This window comes from Pelophylax lessonae (assembly GCF_965119305.1).
Source record: "Pelophylax lessonae genome assembly, chromosome: 1".
In the NCBI taxonomy this organism is placed as follows: Eukaryota; Metazoa; Chordata; class Amphibia; order Anura; family Ranidae; genus Pelophylax; species Pelophylax lessonae.
Window position 1 is genome coordinate 491,874,542 of NC_138768.1, and position 23,777 is coordinate 491,898,318.

Sequence of the window (23,777 nt, forward strand, 5' to 3'; positions counted from 1 at the left end):
GAGATAGTCGCGGCAGATGCAGGCAACCCCTTTCTGGGGCCATCCGTGATCACAAAAGGTGAATCCGTCTTACGGAACGATTCCGTAGCCTTCAGGTATACCCTGATTGCCCGAACCACATCCAAGGAATGCAACGCATATTCCCGAGGATGATTGGGCTGAGGACACAAGGAAGGTAGCACAATATCTTCATTCATATGAAAGTCTGAAACCACCTTAGGAAGAAAGGATGGCTTCGGATGAAGAACTACCTTATCCCTATGAACCACTAGATATGGGGAATGGCATGATAATCTAGCCAGTTCTGACACCCTGCGTGCAGAAGTGATAGCCACCAAGAAGGCCACCTTCTGGGACAATGTAAGCAAGGGAATCTCCCTGATATTTTCAAAGGGAGGTTTCTGCAGAACCGACAAACCCAAATTAAGATCCCAGGGCAGTAAGGGCGCGCGGACTGGCGGAGCCAAGTGCCGCACCCCCTGGATGAAATTCCGCACCAAGGAATGAGTAGCCAAAGGCTTCTGAAAGAAGATTGCTAACGCTGAAACCTGACCCTTGATGGTGCTCAAGGATGGTTTCTGCTCAACCCCCTTTTGCAGAAAAGCCAAGATTCGGGTCACCGAATAGATACGTGGGGGAAATCCCAAAGATTCACACCACGCGATATAAGTCTTCCATGTGCGATAATAGACTTTGCTGGAAGTCGCTTTCCTTGCTTTAATTAGAGTAGGAATAACTGAAGCTGACAACCCTCTGTCCTTCAGTACCTAAGTCACAATGGCCAGGCCATAAAAACCAGCGACTGTAAAGCACGATGGAAGATCGGTCCTTGAGACCGCAGATCCTCCCTGAGAGGAAGTCTCCAAGGAGCGTTCGCGACTAGCATGTCCAAGTCGGCCTGACCGGCTTGACGAGGCTAGCCTAGAATTTCCAGGATAACTGGAGTTCCCTCCATCTCTATCCTGCGGAGAAATCTCAGCAGCAATCTGAGAGGAGGGAAGACATATAGTAGCTGACACTGCCTTTACAGGCCGTTCAGCGCGTCTGCTGCGTCCGCTAGAGGATCGCGGGCGCACGTTACCAACCTCCGCGCCTTCCTGTTGAGCCGATATGCCAACAGATCCACCTCCGGGATGCTCTGATGAAGACACAGATGGTGAAATCCTTGGTGATCGACCTAAGTCATCACCCTGATATTGTCTGACTGGATCCGAACCAGGCTGCCCTAGAGCTGCTTGGTCCAGGCAATCCGACAAAGTCTGATCGCTCTCTGTTCCCACACATTTATCAGAAACTTGATTCCTATCAGGAGTGATGATTTCTCCTGGTTGAGCATTAGAGACCGAAGTCACCGGACTAGAGGCTCCTTGGTCCGCTTGCTCAACCGGATCCGATTCCTGGAGGGAACTGAGAATGATCTTTGGAAAAGGTAAAGAAAATGATCTGTTCAGGGAACGGGAACTACCGCTCCCTGTAGCACCTAAATGTTGGAAGGGAAGAATCGCACCGGTAGCAGTGATCGACACTCGATCTTGTATCCTGATCGTATGATCTCCTGAACCCCTTAGTCCGGGATTCAGGAAAGCCCTAGATCTGAACACCGGTGAAGACGTCCCCCCACCCCTAAGCCGGGTGGGGGCGCACCATCAGGCTGTATTAGCCTTAACTTCAGGTTTGGCTGAGTCGGCCTTTTGTTTGCCCGACCAGCGCCTCTTGAACCCTCCTAGAGGGGCTTTGCCTTTCCCGCTCGCCCCAGCGGAGCGAACGAACCCTTTATGAGCGGCAAAGAAAGGTCCACGCTTGTTACGAGGTCCTTTAGCTTTAGCAGCCTGCGGCAAAAAAGTGCTCTTGCCCCCAGTGACATCCTTAATGATCTCATCTAGGGTGGCGCCAAATAGGCAATTCCCCTGAAAGGGGAGATTCGCCAAGGCTTTTTTGGAACCTAGATCCGCCGACCAGCATTTTAACCACAGCACACGTCTGAGGACTACCGCTGACATCGATGCATGCCCTAACAAGGGGGTGGCATCCAGGGCTGCGTCACAGACGAACTGCAGTCCTTGTATAATTTGTTCCATCAAATCAGATGCTGCCTGGGGGATACCTTTCCCCTTTAGGTCATGGCGTAACAATTTTGCCCATTCCGTTAATGTCTGTGAAACTAAACCAATGACAATCACTGGTCTAAAGGCTGACCCTATCAGGGAAAAAATAGTGCGGGACTCCGCTTCCATTTTCCGATCCACCGGATCCTTAAAGGACGGAGCGTCCTCCAACGGGATAACAGTGGCTTTATTCAGTCTGGAAATAGGTGGATCCACCACTGGTGGTACCGTCCATTTCTTAATGAGGGATTCCTCAAACGGATAGCGTCTAGCAATGCGCTTGGAAACAGTAAGGGTACGTTTTGGATGATCCCATTCCTCTTTAATTTTATTACCAAAACATTTGGGTAAGGGAAAAACCTTCACCGCCTTGGTAGGTTTACTAGTACCAAAGGGAATTTCCATCTCGGTTACCTCTGCCGGTAAAACCTCAAGTCTTAAGGTTTCCCGGACCGACAACTATTGCGTCCACCAATGCTTCTTCTTGTGCTATGGCGGAGGCAGGAACGTCCTCCTCACTGTCTGAGGGAACTTTACCTGAGACAACAGCCCCTGCAGAGGGACCTGCAGCTGCTATGACCATCTCAGAATCTGAATCTGAAGTATCAGATGAAATAGGGGTAGGCGGGGGTCACTTTCTTGACCCCCGTCCCTGACAGGCCATCTCCACCCGGGATACCAAAGACTCCAAAACTGCTGTAAATGCATCAATATTCTGTGGACTGGAGGGTCCTGCGGCCACCTCGAGGGGATCAGGTGGGGGTACCTGTGTGGCAGGGTCCATGATTATTGCAGACACTTGCCGGAAAAAAATAATTTGCAAAAAAAAAATAAAACTTTTTTTTTTTTCTTTAGACCCCCAGCGCCACAGCGCCCCTCAGTGTTACCTGCTTTAGGACCCCTACAGAGAGAGAGAGAGAGACCCCAAGGCTCACCACTTGATGCTCAGAAGTTTCAATACAACCTGTTCCAGCACTGTCTATTACAGACAGGAAGTCTTTGGCAGGCTTTCCCGGGTAAAAGGAGGCGGCTCCGCCCCTTTACACGCCTTCCGGCGCCTCCCCCTAGCTCCTCGAGGTGTTTGGTCACCTCAAACATGGCCGACCCCATGCTGGAGACACGAGGCTACGCCAATATGGCGGCCTCGCGCGATCTGCAAGACAATGGCGGCGGCCTGTGTAGGATAGCGGCGGCTAGCAGCGGCCTGCGGGATGTATGTATTCGGCCTGGCGGCCTGCGGGAGTGCCTCGGCCCCACAAACTTCACCATGAATGGTGATAAGCCTGGCCGGCGGTACAGGACCCTGGCGGGCCGCATGCGGTCCGTGGGCCGTCGGGAGGCTGTGCAGCCCGTGGAAGTGACCGGTTGCTGGAGGAATGGCGATCTGGACTGCAGTAACTCAGGCATAGGCATCGGCCTGTGTACACCTCTGACAGGTAGGATACCTTTTACTTCAATAGTAATGCCCTTTTAGTACTGCCCCTGACTTCAGTCACCCTTACAGTCTTAAAATTACTTTAGATAGTCAGCTCCCAAACCAAGCCTCCTGGTTTCTATTCACAAAAAATCACACTCAAATTGGGGGATCTGTGACCTGTTATAGGATAGAGGGGAGACCCATCCTACCATCCCAGAGAGGGGCCCGCGTCCACCACAAACCCGACAGGGGGAGAGGGGGAACATTCTACTCACCATACCGGAACCAGGCGGGCGCCAACTCCTGACAGAACCCCTCTCCACCAGGGTGGGGGGGCTGTCGACCAATACGGACGCCGTGACTCTGTTGGTCATTGGCGTCCAGGCGAGACGTTTAACTCGCAGGGTCAGTCCCCGTCCAGTGGGACTATGTCGCGGCCGACCCAGCGCGGAGCTATGGCCTGCACGCGCTCGTAGGCTGAACTGGGGTGACCACTGGATCTCAACATCCAGCCCGTCGCCCAGTTCCAGCTTGCTTGCTTGAAGATCTCACAGGAACACTGGAGAAAAAAGCTGTCTAAAAAAAATCTTTCTAAGAAAAAAATCCTGCCAGGACCGAAGATCCTAGCAAGGCATCTAGGTCCTTACTCCTAACTAGACAGAAAAAAACTGATTTGCTGTAGCAGGAAGTGCGAGGATATACCCTCTGGGACTGCCCCTAGGGTGTGGCCAGAACATTTTCTTTCCTGTCTAGTCCTACTCCTGTAGAGGGCAGTATAACCCGAGTTGATATTAATCAAGGAGGACTACGTCTGTCAATGAGCGACAGAGAAAATACATCAGTCCATCCAGTTCAACCTATGATGTGTGTGCGTTTGCTGTTAACCGTACATTGTATACCCCAGTATGTTGTGGTCTTTAACGACTTTACCACCGGAGGATTTTGCTGTCTTACGTCCAGGCCACTTTTTGCAATTCGGCACTGTGCGACTTTAACTGACAATTGCGCGGTTGTGCAACGCTGTACCCAAACAAAATTTACGTCCTTTTTTCCCCACAAACAGAGCTTTCTTTTGGTGGTATTTGATCACCTCTGTGCTTTTTATTTTTTGCGATAATAAAAAAATGCGAACATTTTGAAAAAACAACAATATTTTTCTACTTTGACAGTTAAAAAATATCCAATATATTCAATTTTTGTCATATATTTAGGTCAAAATGTATTTAGCTACATGTCTTTGACAAAAAAATTCTCAATGAGCATATTTTTAACCGCTTTAAGACCGGAAGATTTTACCCCATTCCTGACCAGGCCATGCGTTAGTTTACAGGACAATTGCGCGGTCGTGCAATGCTGTACCCAAATTAAATTTATGTCCTTTTTTCCCCACAAATAGAGCTTTCTTTTGGTGGTATTTGATCACCTGTGCAATTTTTACTTTTTGCGCTATAAACAAAAAAATAGCGACAATTTAAAAAAAAAAAAAATATTTTTCACATTTTTTTTATATGAAATTCCCCAAAAAAATTTAAAAATCTAAATTTTTTAACATTTTAGGCCAATTTGTTTTCTGCTACATATTTGTGGTAAAAAAAAATCTTAATAAGCGTATTTTGATTGGTTTGCGCAAAAGTTATCGCAGCTACTAACTACGGGAAATTTATGTCATTTTTATTGTTTTTTTTTAACTAGTAATGGCGGCGATCTGCGATTTTTTTTGCGGGACTGCGACATTGCGGCAGACAGATCGGACCCTTGACTGACATTTTTGACACTTTTGGCGGTACCAGTGACATTACTACAGTAATCAGTGCTATAAATATGCACTGTTACTGTAAAAATGACACTGGAAGGGAAGGGGTTAACTTTTATTGGTGATCAAGGGTTTAATGTATGCCTGGTGCTTACTAAACATGTGTGGGGGGAGGGGACTGAGTGACACAGGCACAGATCGCAGGTTCTAGGTCTACGTCGCTGGACGATAACGAGCCACTTTGCCGCAGTACGGTCAACGTGACCGGTCGGCAAGTGGTTAAGGTGCCCATCTAATAGTTTTTTTAAACTATCGATGCTCCCTGCTGATACGACTGCTTGTGGAAGAGAATTCCACATCCTTACTGCTCTGACAGTAAGGAACCCCTTACGTATTTTAAGGTTAAACCGTTTTTCCTCTAGTTTTAGTGAGTGGCCATGTGTCTTATTGTATTCCCTTTCTCTAAAATGTTTGTTCCTTATGCTAGGGTCGCCAGTACAGTATTTGTACATTGATATCATATCCCCCCTCAATCGCCTCTTCTCCAGAGAGTTATAAGTTCAGTGCTTGTAGACTTCCTCATAGCCGATGCCCTCCATTCCCCAAATTATTTTGTTGCCCTTCTCTGGACTCTCTCCGGTTCCAGCACATCCTTCCTGAGGACCGGTGCCCAGAACTGGACAGCATACTCCAGATGTGGCCAGACCAGAGTCTTGTAGAGTGGGAGAATAATCTCTTTATTTCTGGAGTGAATCCCCTTTTTTATACATCCCAGTATTCTGTTGGCTTTGCTTGCAGCGGCTTGGCATTGCATGCCACTGCCAAGCCTGTTGTCTACCAGTACCCCAGGTCCTTTTCCATCCTAGACTCACCCAGAGGTTTCCCCCCCAGTGAGTAGCTTGCTTTTGTGTTTCTGATGCATTACTTTACATTTTTCAACATTAAACCTCATCTGCCATGTAGTTGCCCACCCCATTATTTTGTTCAGATCCGCTTGTAAGGTTTCCACATCCTGCATAGAAGATATTGGCATGCTTAGTTTAGTATCATCTGCAAATACTGAGATTGTACTCAATATCCCCTCCTCTAGATCATTTATGAATAAATTAAACAGGATTGGCCCCAGCACAGAACCTTGGGGGACCCCGCTTTCCACACCCGCCCAATCCCAGTACTCCCCATTAATCACCACCCTCTGGACTCTCCCCTGGAGCCAGTTCTCTATCCAGGTACTCACCCTATGGTCCATACCTACCTTCCTTAGTTTGTACAGTAAGCGTTTGTTGAGAACGGTGTCAAAGGCCTTTGCAAAGTCCAGATACACCACATCCACAGGCTTACCTTTATCTAGGTGGCAGCTCACTTATCGTAGAAGGTTAATAGATTGGTTTGGCAAGAACGATTTTTCATGAATCCATGCTGATTACTACTAATAATACCATTTTCATTACTAAAGTCTTGTATGTGGTCCTTTAACATCCCCTCCAAAATCTTGCAGACTACTGATGTTAGGCTGACCAGCCTATAGTTACCCGGGATATATCTCGGCCCTTTTTTAAATATTGGTACCACGTTGGCTTTTTTCCAATCAGCTGGCACCATACCTGTCTGTAGACTATCCTTAAAGATCAAGAATAATGGTCTGGCAATCACTTGGCTGAGCTCTTTAAGAACCCTCGGGTGCAAGCCACCCGGTCCCGGTGATTTATTTATGTTAAGTTCCTCTAGTTTAGTTCTAAGTCTATCTTCTGTTAGCCATGGGGGTACTTCCTGAGATGTATTATTTAGTTACAAGCTGGGTTAGTGTAGCCCCCCCGATTCTTTTGTAAAGACTGAAGAGAAGAAATTATTTAACACTTTCGCCTTTTCTCTGTCCTCTGTAGCCAAATTTCCTTTGTTGTCTTTTATGGGGCCAATGTGTTCTGGCCTCGCTTTCTTACTGTTTATATACTTAAAGAATTTCTTGGGGTTCTTTTTATTCTCATCCGCTATATGTCTCTCGTGTTCTATTTTAGCCGCCTTGATTTTGTCTTTACATTTCTTATTACACTCTTTGTAATGCTTAAATGCTGCCAATGACCCCTCAGTCTTGTATTTTTTGAAGGCCTTTTCTTTAGTATTAATATGCATTTTTATGTTGGAGTTTAGCCACCCAGGGTATAGTTTTGCTCTTTTAAATTTATTTCTCTTTGGAATGCACTGGCCAATCCCTTGGTTTAGTATGCTCTTGAAGCACTCCCATTTTTCCTCAGTGTTCTTTGTTCCCAGGGTTCTATCCCATTTGATATTTTCTAGCAGAGAGCGCAGTTTTGGGAAATTGGCTCTTTTGAAATTCAGTGTCCTTATATTATTACCCCTGTGTTTCCTATTACTATGATTAATACTGAAACTAATTGACCTATGGTCACTGTTTCCTAAGTTGCCCCGTATCTCTATATCCGTGAGCAGGTCTGTATTGTTGGCAATCAGTAGGTCAAGTACAGCATTGTTTCTTGTAGGTGCATACACCATCTGACTCATGAAATTGTCCTGCAAAACATTTAGGAACTGCCGAGCCTTGGCTGAATGCGCGGTTCCTTCTGCCCAGTCGATATCTGGATAATTAAAGTCCCCCATTATAATGACATTTCCCATCCTTGCTGCCAATACCGTCTGTAAAAGGAGGTCCACCTCCCCCTCCTCCCTCTGGTTGGGGGGCCTATAGCATACGCCCAATATTACCTTCCCTATAGTCCCTTCCCTTTTAAGTTCGATCCATAGGGATTCTGCCTCATCCATAGCTCCATTAATAATATCATCCCTGATATTTACCTGTACACTGTTCTTAATATACAGACATACCCCTCCCCCTTTTTTACCTTCTCTATCCCTGCGATAAAGGGAATACCCCTGAATGGTCACCATCCAATCATTAGAGCTGTTGAACCAAGTCTCTGTTATCCCCACAAAATCTAAGTCCTCCTCAAACATCAGCAGCTCCAGCTCTCCCATCTTGTGGCCAGGCTTCTGGCATTGGTATACAAACCTTGTAATTTTGACCGGTTGCCTATAAACTGGTTTGATGTTGTTTTTAGGCTGCTCTTGTGATTTTTCCCCATACCCACCTTGGGTTTAGGAGCTCTGAACACCCTACCGCTAATGTCCCCATTTGTGCCCTCTGAATCTTGCTCCCCACTGGCTAATTGTACATCTGTACCCCCCACCCCCATCAACTAGTTTAAAAGCCCCTCTAACTTTTTGGCCATCCTCTCACCCAGTACGGCTGCACCCTCCCCATTTAGGTGCAATCCGTCCCTACCAAAGAGCCGGGGGCCAACTGAGAAGTCGGCCCAGTTCTCCAGGAACTCGAATCCCTCCTTACTACACCAGCTCCTCAGCCACTTGTTAACTTCCCTAATCTCCCGCTCCAGCCCAGGATCGGCCTCCTTGCCTTTTTCCCTTCTACCTTTCCTGTCACCCATCTACTCTGCTCTGATGCCTGCACCTCCACCCACCTCTGTGCAGGCCCCTGCCTGCACCTGACGGGTACGATCCCAGCTCTCCTTCGGTATGGGCATTCGCCTCAGTGTTGCCAACTGCTTCCTTAGATTCAGGACCTGAGCTTCCAGGGAAGCAACGTGCTTACATTTTGTGCATTTGTATTCGCTCTCGATCGCATGATCGAGGAACGTATACATACCACAAGATGTACACCGAATCGCATCTCCACACCCACTGGGCATTGTACCTACTAATCTAATGGGGATTCAGTAATTTAAGTCTATCCTGTGTGGCTGTTTTCTAGCTTCCCAACTCTGCTTTCTCCCCCTCTGGTACTACGCTACACTCATTGACACTCCCAGACATTCACAGGCACTCACAGTCGCAGGTCACAGTCCCTAGCTATTCCCCACTGGTTCCCCCCCAGCTGCCGAACAGCTGATTGGTCACCTACTCACGTCACTGCTGCTGTTCCGGGTCACCAGCTTACTCCCAGTTCTTCAGCCCTCCTGACCATCCACCGCCGCTGTCGGTAACTTTACACTGGTGGTCACAGGCTTCCCCTGGAGGTCTCCCGCACCTGCACCCGGTTTCCCCCACAGCTCCTTCTACTCACTCACAGCACACTCACTCACAGCACACAGCTTCCAGTTTCTCGGCTTCTCACAGCGCCTCTGCCTCCTCACAGCGCCTCCATCCCTTCCAGTTCATGGAGAACTGGTCTGACTTTTTGGTTGTTTCAGATGGCCAAAAGGTTGAAGGAACTTTTAAACTAGTTGGGGGGAAAACAAGAAGTTATAGCTGGCTGCGAGTGAAGATCAGAGGGTGCTACTGAGAGCAATATTTGGGGTGTAGGAAGAGTACCTAAATCCAAGGCATACAGAATCCTATTGCAGCCTCAAAATAAACAAGGAGAAAGTAATGTGTGTTAATAGAAAATGAAAAGGCATTTTCACAAATGCTAGAAGTTTGGTTAATAAAATTGAAGAACTGAAACTGCTGATGCATTAGGGGGAGGTGTGCCAAAAACTATTTGCTGGTGAATACGAGGGATGACATTGCTAATGGGGCAAAAGAGGAGAGGAGAGGTGGTGGAATCCTTGTGGCTGGAGCATCATGAGGATGCAGAAAAAGGGAAATTTATATTGGGTGTATGCTACAAGCACCCTAACCTGAAGGAGGAGCCCAATCTCCTCTCACAGTTACAAATGGCGACAAGGCAGGGCAATGTTATTATCATGAGGGACATCAATTACCCAGATATTGATTGGACAGACAGAACTGTTCACTCATCTACAGCTCGTCGTTGCTTAACTGTCTTGCAGGACAATTTAATGTATACATTAGTGGATGTCCCACCTAGAAATTTGTGCTCTGCTAGATGTGAAAGTAAAGCTGGATACACACTATACCACTTTTGTTGTTAGATTTCCTTTAGATTTACCTTCAACTATGTAGTGAAGGGCCTGCCTGATTGCATACAAATTGAAAGTGTTTAGATTTGACCTCATATTATATGGTTTTGGTAAATCTAAAGGAAAAATTCTAAAGACAATTGTATAGTGTGTATGGCCCATTAGGGATAACTTTGGAAACAGCAATTAGAGAGTAATTCAATTCAACGTAAGCCACAGGAAAAGGTGACACAAAGGTAGTACATGAACACAAATGTTAAAAAGAGCCAACCTTACTAAACTGTGCTCCATATTACATGAGAATGGGATTACTCTATAAATGAACACTGGGGAAAAATTGCAGTGCTTTAACAGCTTCAATACTGGGCACATTTACCCCCTTCCTGCCCAGGCCAATTTTTAGCTTTCAGCACTGTCGCACTTTGAATGACAATTGTGCAGTCATGCACTGCTGTACAAATAATCAATTTGTATCATTTGTTTTACACAAATATAGCTTTCTTTGGTGGTATTTAATCACTGAGGTGTTTTTTTTTTTTTGCAAAAAAAGACCAGAAATTCTGGGAAAAAAAATGTTTTTCTTAGTGTGTCAGAAATTTTTTGTAAATAAGTAATTTTTCTCCTTCACGGATGTGCACCGATAAGGTGGCACTGATATGCTGCACTAATGGGCATTGATGAGGCGGCACTTATGGGCACTGATGAGATGGTACTGAAGGGCACTGATGAAACAGCACTAATATGCCTCACTGATGGGCACTAAAAGGTAGCACTGATTAGCACGTACAGGCGGCATTTATGGGCAGGCACTGAAAGGCAGCACTGATGGCCACAGATTGGCATCACAGATGGTCACTGACTAGCATCACTGCTGGGCATTGTTGGGGCTGCACTGATGATCAGGGCACTGAATATCTGTATAGGTTTCCCCTGCGAAAAGATGCCGCACTTCTGTGTTTACATGTGTACACTAACTTTAAAATCCTCTGTATATAATGTTCGGAAACGCCGCTTTCCGTAGCATGTAGCTTCAGGAAGTTACAGGAAGACGCCACATCCGGTGAAATGCATTGAGGTTAATTACAGCAGCATCATTTCCGGTTTAAGTCACTTCCGGGCAAGGTGGGACGCAGTTGGAACGCACGCTATGATAAGCGGCGTATCGGAACATTATATACACAGGATTTTAAAGTTAGTGCTACAGGAAGCACTTGCAAATGTGAGTTTTTATATATTTTATTGGGAAAAAGTTCAACTAAATGATATCTGCGCAATGATCATTTTTAATTTATTTCATGGGAATTCTGAGTATTAACCCTCGATTGGGCCAGCCACTTCTGGATTGCTAAAACAAGCTCATTTACTGTTACAAGGTGAAATAATTGGATTTTTGTAAGAACTTACCGTAAAATCCTTTTCTCTTAAGCTCATTGACAGACGCAGTCCTCTTGATTAACATCAATTGGGTTATACTGCCCTCTACAGGAGTAGGACACTAGGCAGAAGAAAACGTTCTGGCCACACCTTAGGGGCAGTCCCAGAGGGTATATCCTCTCTCTCCCTGCTACAGGATGTTAGTTATGTCACAAAGCAGTGTCAGAGAATTTAACCCAACCCAACTCATAAACAGAGGGGCGGGTACTGCGTCTGTCAATGAGCTTAAGAGAAAAGGATTTTACGGTAAGTTCTTACAAAAATCCAATTTTCTCTGTCGCTCATTGACAGACGCAGTCCTCTTGATTAATATCAATTGGGACGTCCCAAAGCAGTGCCACAAATGAGGGGTGGGATAACGGAAATCAAAATCCAATCAAGAAGGCCCAACCGGTGCCAACTAGAAGTCTTAAAGGCTCATCAGAGAAAAGGATGTGACAACTGAAAACCCAACAGAAAAAAACCCTCGAGGTAGACCAACGGTATCCTCAAACAGCGGCCTGCAGAACCTTGCGGCCAAAAGAGGCATCCGCCGATGCCATCACATCAACTTTATAAAATTTTGCAAAGGTATGAACCGACGACCATGTAGCCGCCTTGCAAACCTGAAGCACTGACGCCTGATGGCGGAAGGCCCAGGAAGCACTGAGCGCCCGAGTGGAGTGCGCCTTAACAGGGAACGGAGGAACCCGACCCTTAATAGAATAAGCCTGTACCACCGTCTGTCTGATCCATCTGGAGATAATCGCGGCAGATGCAGGCAACCCCTTTTTAGGGCCATCCGTGATCACAAAAAGTGAATCCGTCTTACGAAACGAGTCCGTAGTATTCAAGTATACCCTGATCGCCCGAACCACATCCAAGGAATGTAACGCAAACTCCCGAGGATGACTGGGCTTAGGACACAGGGAAGGTAACACAATATCTTAATTTAGATGGAAATCTGAAACCACCTTGGGAAGGAAGGATGGATTCGGACGAAGAACCACCTTATCCCTATGAACCACCAGATATGGGGAACGACAGGACAATGCGGCCAGTTCTGACACCCTGCGTGCAGAAGGGATAGCCACCAAAAAGGCCACCTTCTGGGATAAAGTAAGCAAGGGAATCTCCCTAATATTTTCAAAGGGAGGTTTCTGAAGAACCGACAACACCAAATTAAGATCCCAGGGCGGCAAGGGCATGCGCACCGGCGGAGCCAGGTGCCGCACCCCCTGGATGAAACTCCGCACCAAGGAATGAGTAGCCAAAGGCCTCTGAAAGAAGATTGCCAACGCTGAAACCTGACCCTTGATAGTGCTCAAGGACAGTTTCTGCTCAACCCCCTTTTGCAGAAAAGCCAATATTCGGGCCACCGAGTAAGAACGTGGAGGAAGCCCAAGGGATTCACACCACGCGATATAAGACTTCCATGTGCGATGATAGACTTTTCTGGAAGTCGCTTTCCTTGCTTTAATTAGAGTAGGAATAACTGAAGCTGACAACCCTTTGTCCTTCAGCACCTGGGTCTCAATAGCCAGGCCGTTAAAGCCAGCGATCGTAAAGCAGGATGGAAGATCGGTCCCTGAGACAGCAGATCCTCCCTGAGAGGAAGTCGCCAAGGAACGTCTGCGACCAGCCTGACCAGGTCGGCGTACCAGGCCCGACAAGGCCAGTCCGGAGCTACCAGGATAACTGGAATTCCCTCCACCTCTATACTGCGAAGAAGTTTCGGCAGCAACCTGAGAGGAGGGAAGGCATACAGTAGCTGATACTGCCCTCACGGGGCGACCAGCGCGTCTGCTAGAGGATCGCGGGAGCGAGCTACAAACCTCCGCACCTTCCTGTTGAGCCGAGATGCCAACAGATCCACACCTGGGGTGCTCCAACGAAGGCACAGTTGGTGAAATACCTCTGGATGAAGAGACCATTCCCCTTGATCCAGAATCTGACGGCTGAGATAATCTGCCTGCCAATTCTCCACCCCCGGAATGAATACCGCGGAGAGAGCTGGAACAAATCGTTCCGCCCAACGAAGAATGCTGGCCACTTCTATGGCCGCCAGAACACTCTTGGTGCCCCCTTGGTGATTGACGTAAGCCACGGCCATGGCATTGTCCGACTGGATCTGAACCGGCTGCCCCGGAGCTGCTCGGTCCAGTGAATCAGACAAAGTCTGATCGCTCTCAGTTCCAATACATTTATCGGTAACCTGGATTCTTCCAGGGACCAAAGCCCCTGAGCAGATAATCTGCCGAGAATTCCTCCCCATCCGGATAGACTGGCATCCGTGGTGACAATCGTCCAGTATATCGGAAGAAATTACTTCCCCTGGCTGAGCATCGGAGACCGAGGCCACCAGACCAGAGACTCCCTGGTCCGCTCGCTCAGCCGGATCCGATTGTCCAGGGAATCGGGATTCCAGTTCCATTTGAGAAGAATCTCCTTTTGAAGGATTCGGGTATGGGACTGTGCAAACGGTACTGCCTCGAAGGAAGCCACCATCAGTCCCAGGACCCTCATGCAAGTCCGAAGGGAAGGCCAGTTGACAGACAGTAACAACTGAATCGTTGACTGAATCTTCTGGAGTTTCTCCGCAGGGAGAAACACTTTTGCCAGGGATGTGTCTAAAATTAGGCCCAGATATTCCAGCCTCCTGGTGGGAACCAGAGATGACTTCTGCAGGTTCACCAGCCACCCGAACTCTTGCAAAGAGATCATAGTGATCTCCAAGTTTAGCAACAGAGCCTGCGGAGACTCCGCACGGAGAAGAAGATCGTCTAGGTAACCTAGAATCGATATGCCCCGCTGTCGCAACAGCGCCAAAACTGGGGCCAACACCTTTGTGAAGACCCGGGGAGCAGAGGCGAGACCAAATGGTAACGCCGCAAACTGATAATGGTTCTCTCCTATGGAAAAACGAAGGAAACGCTGATGTCCTGCGTAAATGGGAATGTGAAGAAAGGCATCCTTGATGTCTATGGATGCCAGAAAATCCCCCTGATGCAGGGAGGCCAATGGACTCCATCTTGAATTTTTGTACCCGGACAAAATGATTGAGTGCTCTTAAGTCCAGAATTGGACGCACCTTGCCCTCTTTTCTGGGTATTGTGAATAGGTTCGAATAGAACCCCTGAAAACGTTCTGTCCAAGGAACGTGGACCACCACTCCTTGTTGCATCAAATCCGTTACTGCCCCCCGCAAAGCTTTTAAGCGATTCGGGGATAGTCGAATATTGGAAGGGAAGAATCGCACCGGTGGAAGTGATCGAAACTCGATCTTGTATCCCGACCGTATTACTTCGCGAACCCATTTGTCCGGGATTCTGGAAAGCCATGGATCCGGAAACCGGTGAAGACGTCCCCCCACCCCAGATATGGGTGGAGGCGCACCTTCAGGCTTTAGTGGTCTCATCTTCAGCTCTGGAAGAGCCGGACTTTTGTTTACCCGACCAGCGCCCCTTGAAACCCCCTAGAGGGGCTTTGGAGGACTTTTTATGAGCGGAAAAGGAAGGCCCCCGTCTATGACGAGGTCCTTTACCCTTAGTATTCTATGGCAAAAAAGTGCTCTTGCCCCCAGTGAGATCCTTGATAATCTCATCCAAGGTGGCCCCAAACAGGCGATTCCCTTGAAAGGGGAGATTAGCCAAAGCTTTTTTGGAACCTTGATCCGCCGACCAGCACTTTAACCACAACACACGCCTGAGGACCACTGCTGAAATCGATACACTCCCCAACAATGGAGTGGCGTCCAGAGCGGCGTCACAGACAAACTGTAGCCCTTGTATCATCTGCTCCAACAAGTCCAATACTGCCGGGGGGATACTTCTCCCCTCTAGGTCACGGCGTAACAACTTGGTCCATTCTGTCAATGTTTGTGAAACCAGACCAATGGCAACCACTGGCCTAAAGGCTGACCCTATCAGGGGAAAAAATGGAGCGGGATAAAGCTTCCGCCTTACGATCCACCGGATCCTTAAAAGATGGAGCGTCCTCCAACGGGATAACAGTAGCTTTATTTAGTCTGGAAATCGGTGAATCCACCGATGGTGGTACCGTCCATTTTTTAAGGAGGGATTCCTCAAACGGATAGCGCCTAGCAATCCGTTTGGAAATACCAGGGGTTCGTTTTGGCCGACCCCATTCCTCTTTAATTATATTACCAAAACATTTGGGCAAGGGAAACACCTTCGCCATCTTAGTAGGTTTGAGAGTACCAAAAGGAATTTCAGTATCCGCTACCTCTGCCGGTGTAACCTCAAGTCTTAAGGTTTCCCGGACAGACACAATTAGTGCATCCACCAACGCTTCTTCTTGTGCTATGGCGGAGGCAGAAACGTCCTCCTCACTATCTGAGGAGACGGTACCCAAGACACAAGCCCTAGAAGAGGGACCTGCAGCCGCAGCGACAGGCTCAGAATCTGTATCTGATATGTCAGATGAAATAGGGGTAGGCGGGGGTCGTTTCTTCGCCCCCCCCGTCCCTGACAGGCCACCTCCACCTGGGATACAAAAGACTCCAGGACCGCTGATAATGCATCTATAGTAAGTGGAGAGTTGGAGGGTCCCGTGGTAACCTCGAGGGGATCAGGTGGGGATACATGTGTCGCAGGGTCCATGGCAAAGCCAGGAACCTCTCAGCAAACAAATGACAAAATTTGAAACTAAAGAAAAAAACTTTTTCTCTTTAAAGTAATCCCTCAGCGCAATAGCGCCCCTCAGTGAACACTTGCTTTGGAGCCCCCACAGAGAGAGAAGAGACACCCCCAAGGCTTACCACCTGATGCACAGAAGTTCCTACCGGACTGCTCTCAGCGCTGTCTTTACAGGACAGGAAGTCTTGTGGATTGATTTAAATGGGTAAAGGAAGTGGCCCCGCCCCTTCCGGCACTCCCACCGCTGCTCCACGAGGCTGATTGGATCCAAGATGGCCACCGCCATAGCGGGGACATCTAGGCTACGCCAAAATGGCGGCCCCGCGTGGCCCACGATAGAATGGCGCTCCGCGCGTTTGCAGCCGACCGAGTTACACTGGTAACGCCCGCGGCCCCATATATGACCATTTTAGTCATGGCTTCCACGCTGCAGCCGACCGATCGCTCAAAAGGCTGGTGTTCCATGCTGCAACCGACCGAACAACCGGTAGGTATCTGACAATCTGCATAATCGTCTTAGTGAAAATGCCTGCGGCGCCATCTCCATCCCTGACAAACCTCGAAAGGATGGTGTTCCGTGCGCCCTGACAAACCTTAGCGATTAAACGGTAAGTGTCTGACAAACTGAATGACCGATTTACTAGTAATGCGGCACCATACTCCATCCTTTACAAACCCTAGTCATGGATCCTTTGTCGTGACTTTACAGGATAGTAAGTCTCTAACCAAGCCTCCTGGAATCTTTACAGGACAGGTCTTACTTACCAACCCCTAATAGGTGGGGAAGATAGGAGGAGTATGTTACCGGATAGAGGGGACCCCGGGATTATGAGGGTCCGATTTATCCCACGGAGGGGGCCCGCGTCCACCCGACAGAGGGAGAGGGGGAACATTCTACTCACCATACCGGAACAGGCGGGCACCAACTCCTGACAGAACCCCTCTCCACCGTGGTAGGGGGGGGGGCTGTCGGCCAACACAGACGCCACGACTCCAATTCAGATTGGTCGTAGGCGTCCTGGCGAGACGTTTAACTCGCAGGGCCAGTCCCCGACCAGTGGGACTATGTTGCGGCCGACCCAGCGCGGAGCTAGGGCCCGCACGCGTTCGCAAGCCGGCTGGGGTGACCACTGGATCTCAACATCCAGCCCGTCGCCCAGACCCAGCATAATTGCTTGAATGTGTCGCGGCCGACCCAGCGCGGAGCTGGAATCTGCACGCGCTTGTAGGCCGGCTGGGGTGACCACTGGACCTCAACATCCAGCCCGTCGCCCAGCTCCAGCATAATTGCTTGAATGTGTCGCGGCCGACCCAGCGCGGAGCTGGAATCTGCACGCGCTTGTAGGCCGGCTGGGGTGACCACTGGACCTCAACATCCAGCCCGTCACCCAGATCCGGCATAATTGCTTGAAGATCTCACAGGAACAACTGGAGAAAAAAGCTAACTAAAAAGGATTTATCTAAAAAATCTCGCCAGGACGAAAGATCCCAGCAAGGAACTTAGGTCCTTACTCTTGACTAGACAGAAAAAAACTAACATCCTGTAGCAGGGAGAGAGAGGATATACCATCTGGGACTGCCTCTAAGGTGTGGCCAGAACGTTTTCTTCTGCCTAGTGTCCTACTCCTGTAGAGGGCAGTATAACCCAATTGATATTAATCAAGAGGACTGCGTCTGTCAATGAGCGACAGAGAAATTGCTATACCAGATAAGGAACACTACAGCTGTTTAGGTCTTCGGGGCCTGATTTGTTCTGGTAAGTGGGCATTACTTGAAGAAGGGGGGAATTTCTTTTGAACACATGTACTAAAGTAGGTTCTGCCACCGTCCCTATATGTATAATGTATAAGGGGTTGCTGGTGCCTCAGACCAGATCGAGTGGGACTTTATGGGCAAGTAAGAGGTATATAGAGCAATTGACATTATATCACTCGAAAAGAATAGGTAGATAAATATTAAAATACAATAGTATTTAATCTGTAAATACCAGTAGTATATACAACAAGCATTGGGTGACAGTAGTGCTTGGGACAGAGGCCCAAGTGTGAGGAAAGGAAAGATGATTCCGTGGAATCAGTGACAATGGTGTTATCGGGTGAATAAACCAATGGATTTTTTCGTTGTCCCTTGAATGTTGAAATGGGACATAATCCCAGAAAAAATCCTAAATTGCTGACGCGTTTCGGCTCTCTTGTGGGCCTTTCTCAAAGCGTTCAATCACTCAGTCTGTGGTCTATAGAAGTAATATAAAGTATAATATGTAAGGATAATTTAGAACAAATCCTTGAGATAATTTATTCTTAGTGTTGAAAATAAAAATTACATACATGGGTGCAGCCATTACTTCCGCGCAGAGGCCCCTGTATCCATTTACAGTCACAGCGGGAATCGTGTAATGAACATTCAAGGGACAACGAAAAAATCCATTGGTTTAGTCACCCGATAACACCATTGTCACTGATTCCATGGAATCATCTTTCCTTTCCTCACACTTGGGCCTCTGTCCCAAGCACTACTGTCACCCAATGCTTGTTGTATATACTACTGGTATTTACAGATTAAATACTATTGTATTTTAATATTTATCTACCTATTCTTTTCGAGTGATATAATGTCAATTGCTCTATATACCTCTTACTTGCCCATAAAGTCCCACTCGATCTGGTCTGAGGCACCAGCAACCCCTTATAAGTGTGGCATTACTTGCCAAGGTGGTGGAGCATGAAGCACTTGTATATCAACACTCTATTGGTTCTAAGCACGGAGTACTTTTAGGGATACGCAGGAGAACCCCCCCCTTCTTTATAACAAGAGACACACATATTATATATTTTTATGTCAAGTTTTATAAAATTGTTTCAAGTATATATTCAGAGATGTATAGTAACTAAGTAGAAATACTTCACTACTGTACTTAAGTACCGAAAGGCGGTATCTGTACTTTCCTAGAGTAGAATTTTTTTCTCCTACTTCCACTTTTACTTCACTACATTTTTTCAATGATTTCAATACTTCTACTCCAATATTTTTTTTTTGTGCTGCATAGTTACTCGTTACAATTATAAAAATGACCACTGCCAGAACAGTAGATGGCAGGTTTCATGAAGCTCAAAACATGTGTATTATCAGCGCATACAAAAATAATAGCTACTGTATGTATAAATAAAAGCTGCATTTGAAATAATAAAAAACAATATGATGTTCAAACTTTTGACTTATTTCTTTAAAAATGAAATAACACAGTACTTGTACTTTTACTTCCAGTACTTGAGTAGCATTGTTTTTTTTTTCAAAACTACTGGTACTTTTACTTTCAGTACTTGAGTAGCAAAATTTTTTAAAAAATCTACTTGCAATACTTAAGTACAAAAAATGTTGAATACTTTAGTACTTCTACTCAAGTCACTTTTTGATCGAGCACTTGTACTTTTACTCAAGTATGGGTTTCGAGTACTTTATACAACTCTGTATATATTATATGCATTTATCTATATATAGAGTCATTATCTTGTTATGCACAGATATATGCATTTTTTTGCACATGATATTTTGAATGCACTTTTGCACTTTATTCTTAACCACTTGCCTACAGTGCACTTTCACCCCCTTCCTGCCCAGACCGATTTTCAGCTTTCAGCGCTCTGACATTTTGAATGACAATTACTGTAGTTTGAAATATCCAACCTGGAACAACTGGAGCTCACCTGAAACATAAACCCTCAAAGAGGACTAGTCCTCTCAAACAGCAGCCAGCAAAACCTTGCGGCCAAAGCAGCATTCGCAGATACCAGCACAACCACTTTGTACATTTTTTGTGAAAGTATGCACAGACGATCAAGTGGCCGCCTTGCAAACCTGCATCACTGACGCCTGATGGCGGAAGGCCAAGGAAGCACTAAGCGCCCATGTAGAATGCGCCTTAACAGGGAAATGAGGAACCTGACCCTTGAATGAATAGGCCTACACCACCATCTGCCTGATCCATCTGGAAATGGTCATGGCAGACACGGCCAACCCCTTGGGAGGTCCATCTGTAAGGACAATAGCGAGCCTGATTTCCTTAACAACTCGGTTGCTGCCAGGTACACCCTGAACGCCCGAACCACATGCAGAGAATGCAAGGCAATCTCCTTAGGATGCCTAGGACACAGGGAAGGCAACAACATGTCTTCATTCAGATGAAAACCTGAAACAACCTTAGGAAGGAATGACTGACAAGGGCGAAGCACCACTTTATCTCTGTGAACCACCAAGTAAGGTGAACGGCAAGACAAGCTGCCAGCTCTGACACCCTACGTGCAAAAGAAATAGCCACCAAGAAGGCCACCTTCTGGGACAAAGCAAGCAGAGGAAATTCACAAATATGTTTGAACGGCAGTTACTCAAGAAGCGACAGAACCAAATTGAGATCCCACAAGGGCAACAGAGACTGCACTGGGGGAGCTGAGGGCGAACCCCCTGAACAAAAGTGCGAACCCAAGAATGCGTAGCCAAATGACGTTGAAAGAAAACAGCCAAGGCTGAAATCTGGCCCTTGATGGTACCCAAGGCCAGACGCTGCTCAACAACTGGTTGGAGGAAAGCCAAACTCCAAGTCACCGAAAAGGAGCAGGAGTGAACCCCAAGAGACTCACACCCGCATAGTGCGCTCTTCAAACACAATGGTAAATCTTCCTAGTAGTAGATTTACTAGCTTTCAGCAACATGGGAATCACTGATTCAGACAACACTATCCTTCAGCGCCTAGCTTCGGACAACCAAGCCGTTAAAGCCAGGGACTGTAAAGCAAGATGGAAGACTGGCCCTTGGGCCAAGAGATCTCCTCTGAGAGGAAGTCTCCAAGGAGCATCGGCGACCATACGTATCAGATCTGCGTACCAAGACCGATGAGGCCAGTCTGAAGCCACTAGGATGGCCATAATCCCTTCTGCCTCGACCCTACGCAGGATTCTTGGCAGAAGTTCTAGAAGAGGAAAGGCTTATATAAGACGATACTGGCACCAAGAAGGCACCAGTGCACCTGTGGTGTCGGCCACAGGATCACGAGACCGTGCCAGAAACCCAAGCACCCTCCTATTGAGATGAGAGGCCAACAGGACCACCTCAGGAGTTCCCCACCAGAGACACAAATGATGAAACACCTCCGGAGGAAACGTCCAGTATATTGATCGGTCCAGGACCAGGTCTATGCCTCCTTGCGAGACGTTTAACTCGCCGGCTAGCCCCTGTCCAGTGGTGCTATTTCACGGCCAACCAAGCACAGAGTGGAGGTCGGGTCGCGCACGCTGGAGAGCAGTTGGTTGTGGCTCTCACAGGAACAGGAAATAATAAAAGAAAAAAATCTGTTTAAGGATGAAAAATGCTAGGACCAGAGATCCCAGCAATGAACTAGGTCCTTATTCCTGACAAGGCAGAAAAAGGGAGTATATCCCCTGGGACTGTCCCATAGGAGTGTTTTACTCCTGTAGGGGGCAGCATAATCAAATGGTCAAGATAATTCTGGAACTGTGTCCGTCAATGAACAAAAGAGGAAAAACTGATTTTAACTTGTAAAAAAAACAAGTGTCAGAAATAGGTCTGGTTTCTAAGTGGTTAAACCCCTAATGTCACAAATGGACCCCACTGAATCGCATATGCACAGATAATGCTTGGTAAGCTTCTTTTCCTGCAAGGGCCTCTGGGAACTGACAGCTCTGAACTTAAGTGACAAAATGCTCATCTCTACAGTTTTTATTCACCAGAGGGGAGGGGGGTCACTACAACCCAAATAACTTCCACTGGAAACCTTTATACTTAAAAATAAACCCTCTTCCCCCATAGCAGTGGGGATTGTTTTAGTAGAGATGGGCTCAGGCGTGATCCCACCTGCCCGATCCCGCCAGGAAGCCGACACTGCTAATCACAGGCAGTGAGACAGACATTTCCCAATCTGTGCAGTTGTGGACCAGGAAATGTCTCACTTCCCATTGATTAGTCATGTGCAGTGTCGGCTTCCTGGCGGGATGGGGACTGTGGGAGCCCGAACACGCCCGAACCCATTCATATTCAAAAGCAGGGTCTCTGCAGAAGTCATTCCCTGACCCCTTTCCATTCCCTGACCCCTTTCTACTTATCTTGCCTGCATTCTCTTGCCTCTAATTCCATCCTGCTCTAAAATCTGCTGGTCGGCACTGTTATTCCTTAGATCAGGTGAGATTGCTCGGGCCCATGGCTGGTAGGTAGGGTTAGCACACTATGCTGCTTTACCTTCATGGGACAGCATAGTGTGCTTTTTTGAAAAGACAAACGTACATTTTAAACTAGAAACTCCGTAGCATAGTCAAATATGAAAGACAATATGATTAAAAACATCCAATGTGTTTGTCTCCCTTTCCTCTAGAACACCGGAGAGCAGGGTAATGTAGCAGTTTTTTACACCTTCCCATAGTATACTGAAAAACTTGAGTTTTGGTTGGACTGATCTTTTAATATGTGTAAAATTCCAAACTTACTGCTTCATAACACCAGTCTTTAAGGACATCAAGATCACCTCTGATCATAGCCTAGAAAGTAAAAAAGCAGAATCAATCAAACATATTACAGAAATACATTATAGCCACATATACCTTTACAAAACTACTGTATACCAAAGCAAATGTATTAGGAATACCAATGCTGCTTTAACTACCTCTTATGATTTAACCCTTTCATGACAGATCATTGTTGCTTAGACGCGAAGACCAAATTTAGCAGCGTCTATTAACTTGACAATAACTCCATAAAAAAAGGTCTAACTTTTTTTTTTTAAAATCAAGCCAATATTTTCATACGATAAAAAAGTTACAAATATACATAATGAAATTGGTGAGAAAACAACATAAACAAGACTTTTCTACCTAAATTTACACTTGACATTGTTTTTAAAGTGCATGCAAACCCTAGTAATGAATATCCATTTTTTCTAATCTGTTGGTCTGTTAAATATACTGTTGAAATAGGTTTGTTATATTTGTTTGATATGTGCAAAACAAACCTGTTGATCATTAAATATTCAGAGCTTTCTTGTGCCCTGTGCACACATTCTACTCTTCTCAAAAATTCTAATTTTCTCATCCTAGTTTTTATCTTGGACTACAGAATAACCAGTGCCTATGTTGTGGAGATAGAAGAAGGGAGGCTGTCAGCAGTTTAGCAAAAGCCAGCTGGGTAGGGTGGACACAGTCCACAAAAATGCTGTTTGCATTTAGCCAACAGGAGTTAGGAGCCAAGTGCATTTTTGGTAGAGCAACATGTATTTTTCTGTACTTGCAGGGTTGAAAACATGGGAAAAATATTCACTTTTTGCAGGGATATACTGCGTATTTTTGCTTGCTCTGTCATATGCTTTGAGGGCTTTATTTGGTAGGTTGTTTTAATAAATATCCTGCTCATATGTTTTATAACTTAATAAATGAGAAAAATATGTTTTTTTTTTTTTTTTTACACAATTTTTTTTAAACGTTAAGTTTTATTTAGAGGGAGATAATAGGAGAGAAAGAGCCATCTGAAGGCTAGAGA

At 46.6% G+C, this 23,777-nt stretch overlaps 1 protein-coding gene across 1 annotated transcript in view; it reads right to left on the bottom strand.

Annotated features, from left to right (window-relative positions):
- Positions 1-23,777, bottom strand: part of TIMM44 (translocase of inner mitochondrial membrane 44) — a 645,415-nt gene that overhangs the window by 126,543 nt on the left and 495,095 nt on the right. Inside the window, exon 10 of the mRNA XM_082244204.1 lies at positions 22,733-22,783. Within this exon, the coding sequence (XP_082100330.1) occupies positions 22,733-22,783 (51 nt within the window). The remainder of the gene's footprint in view (positions 1-22,732; positions 22,784-23,777) is intronic.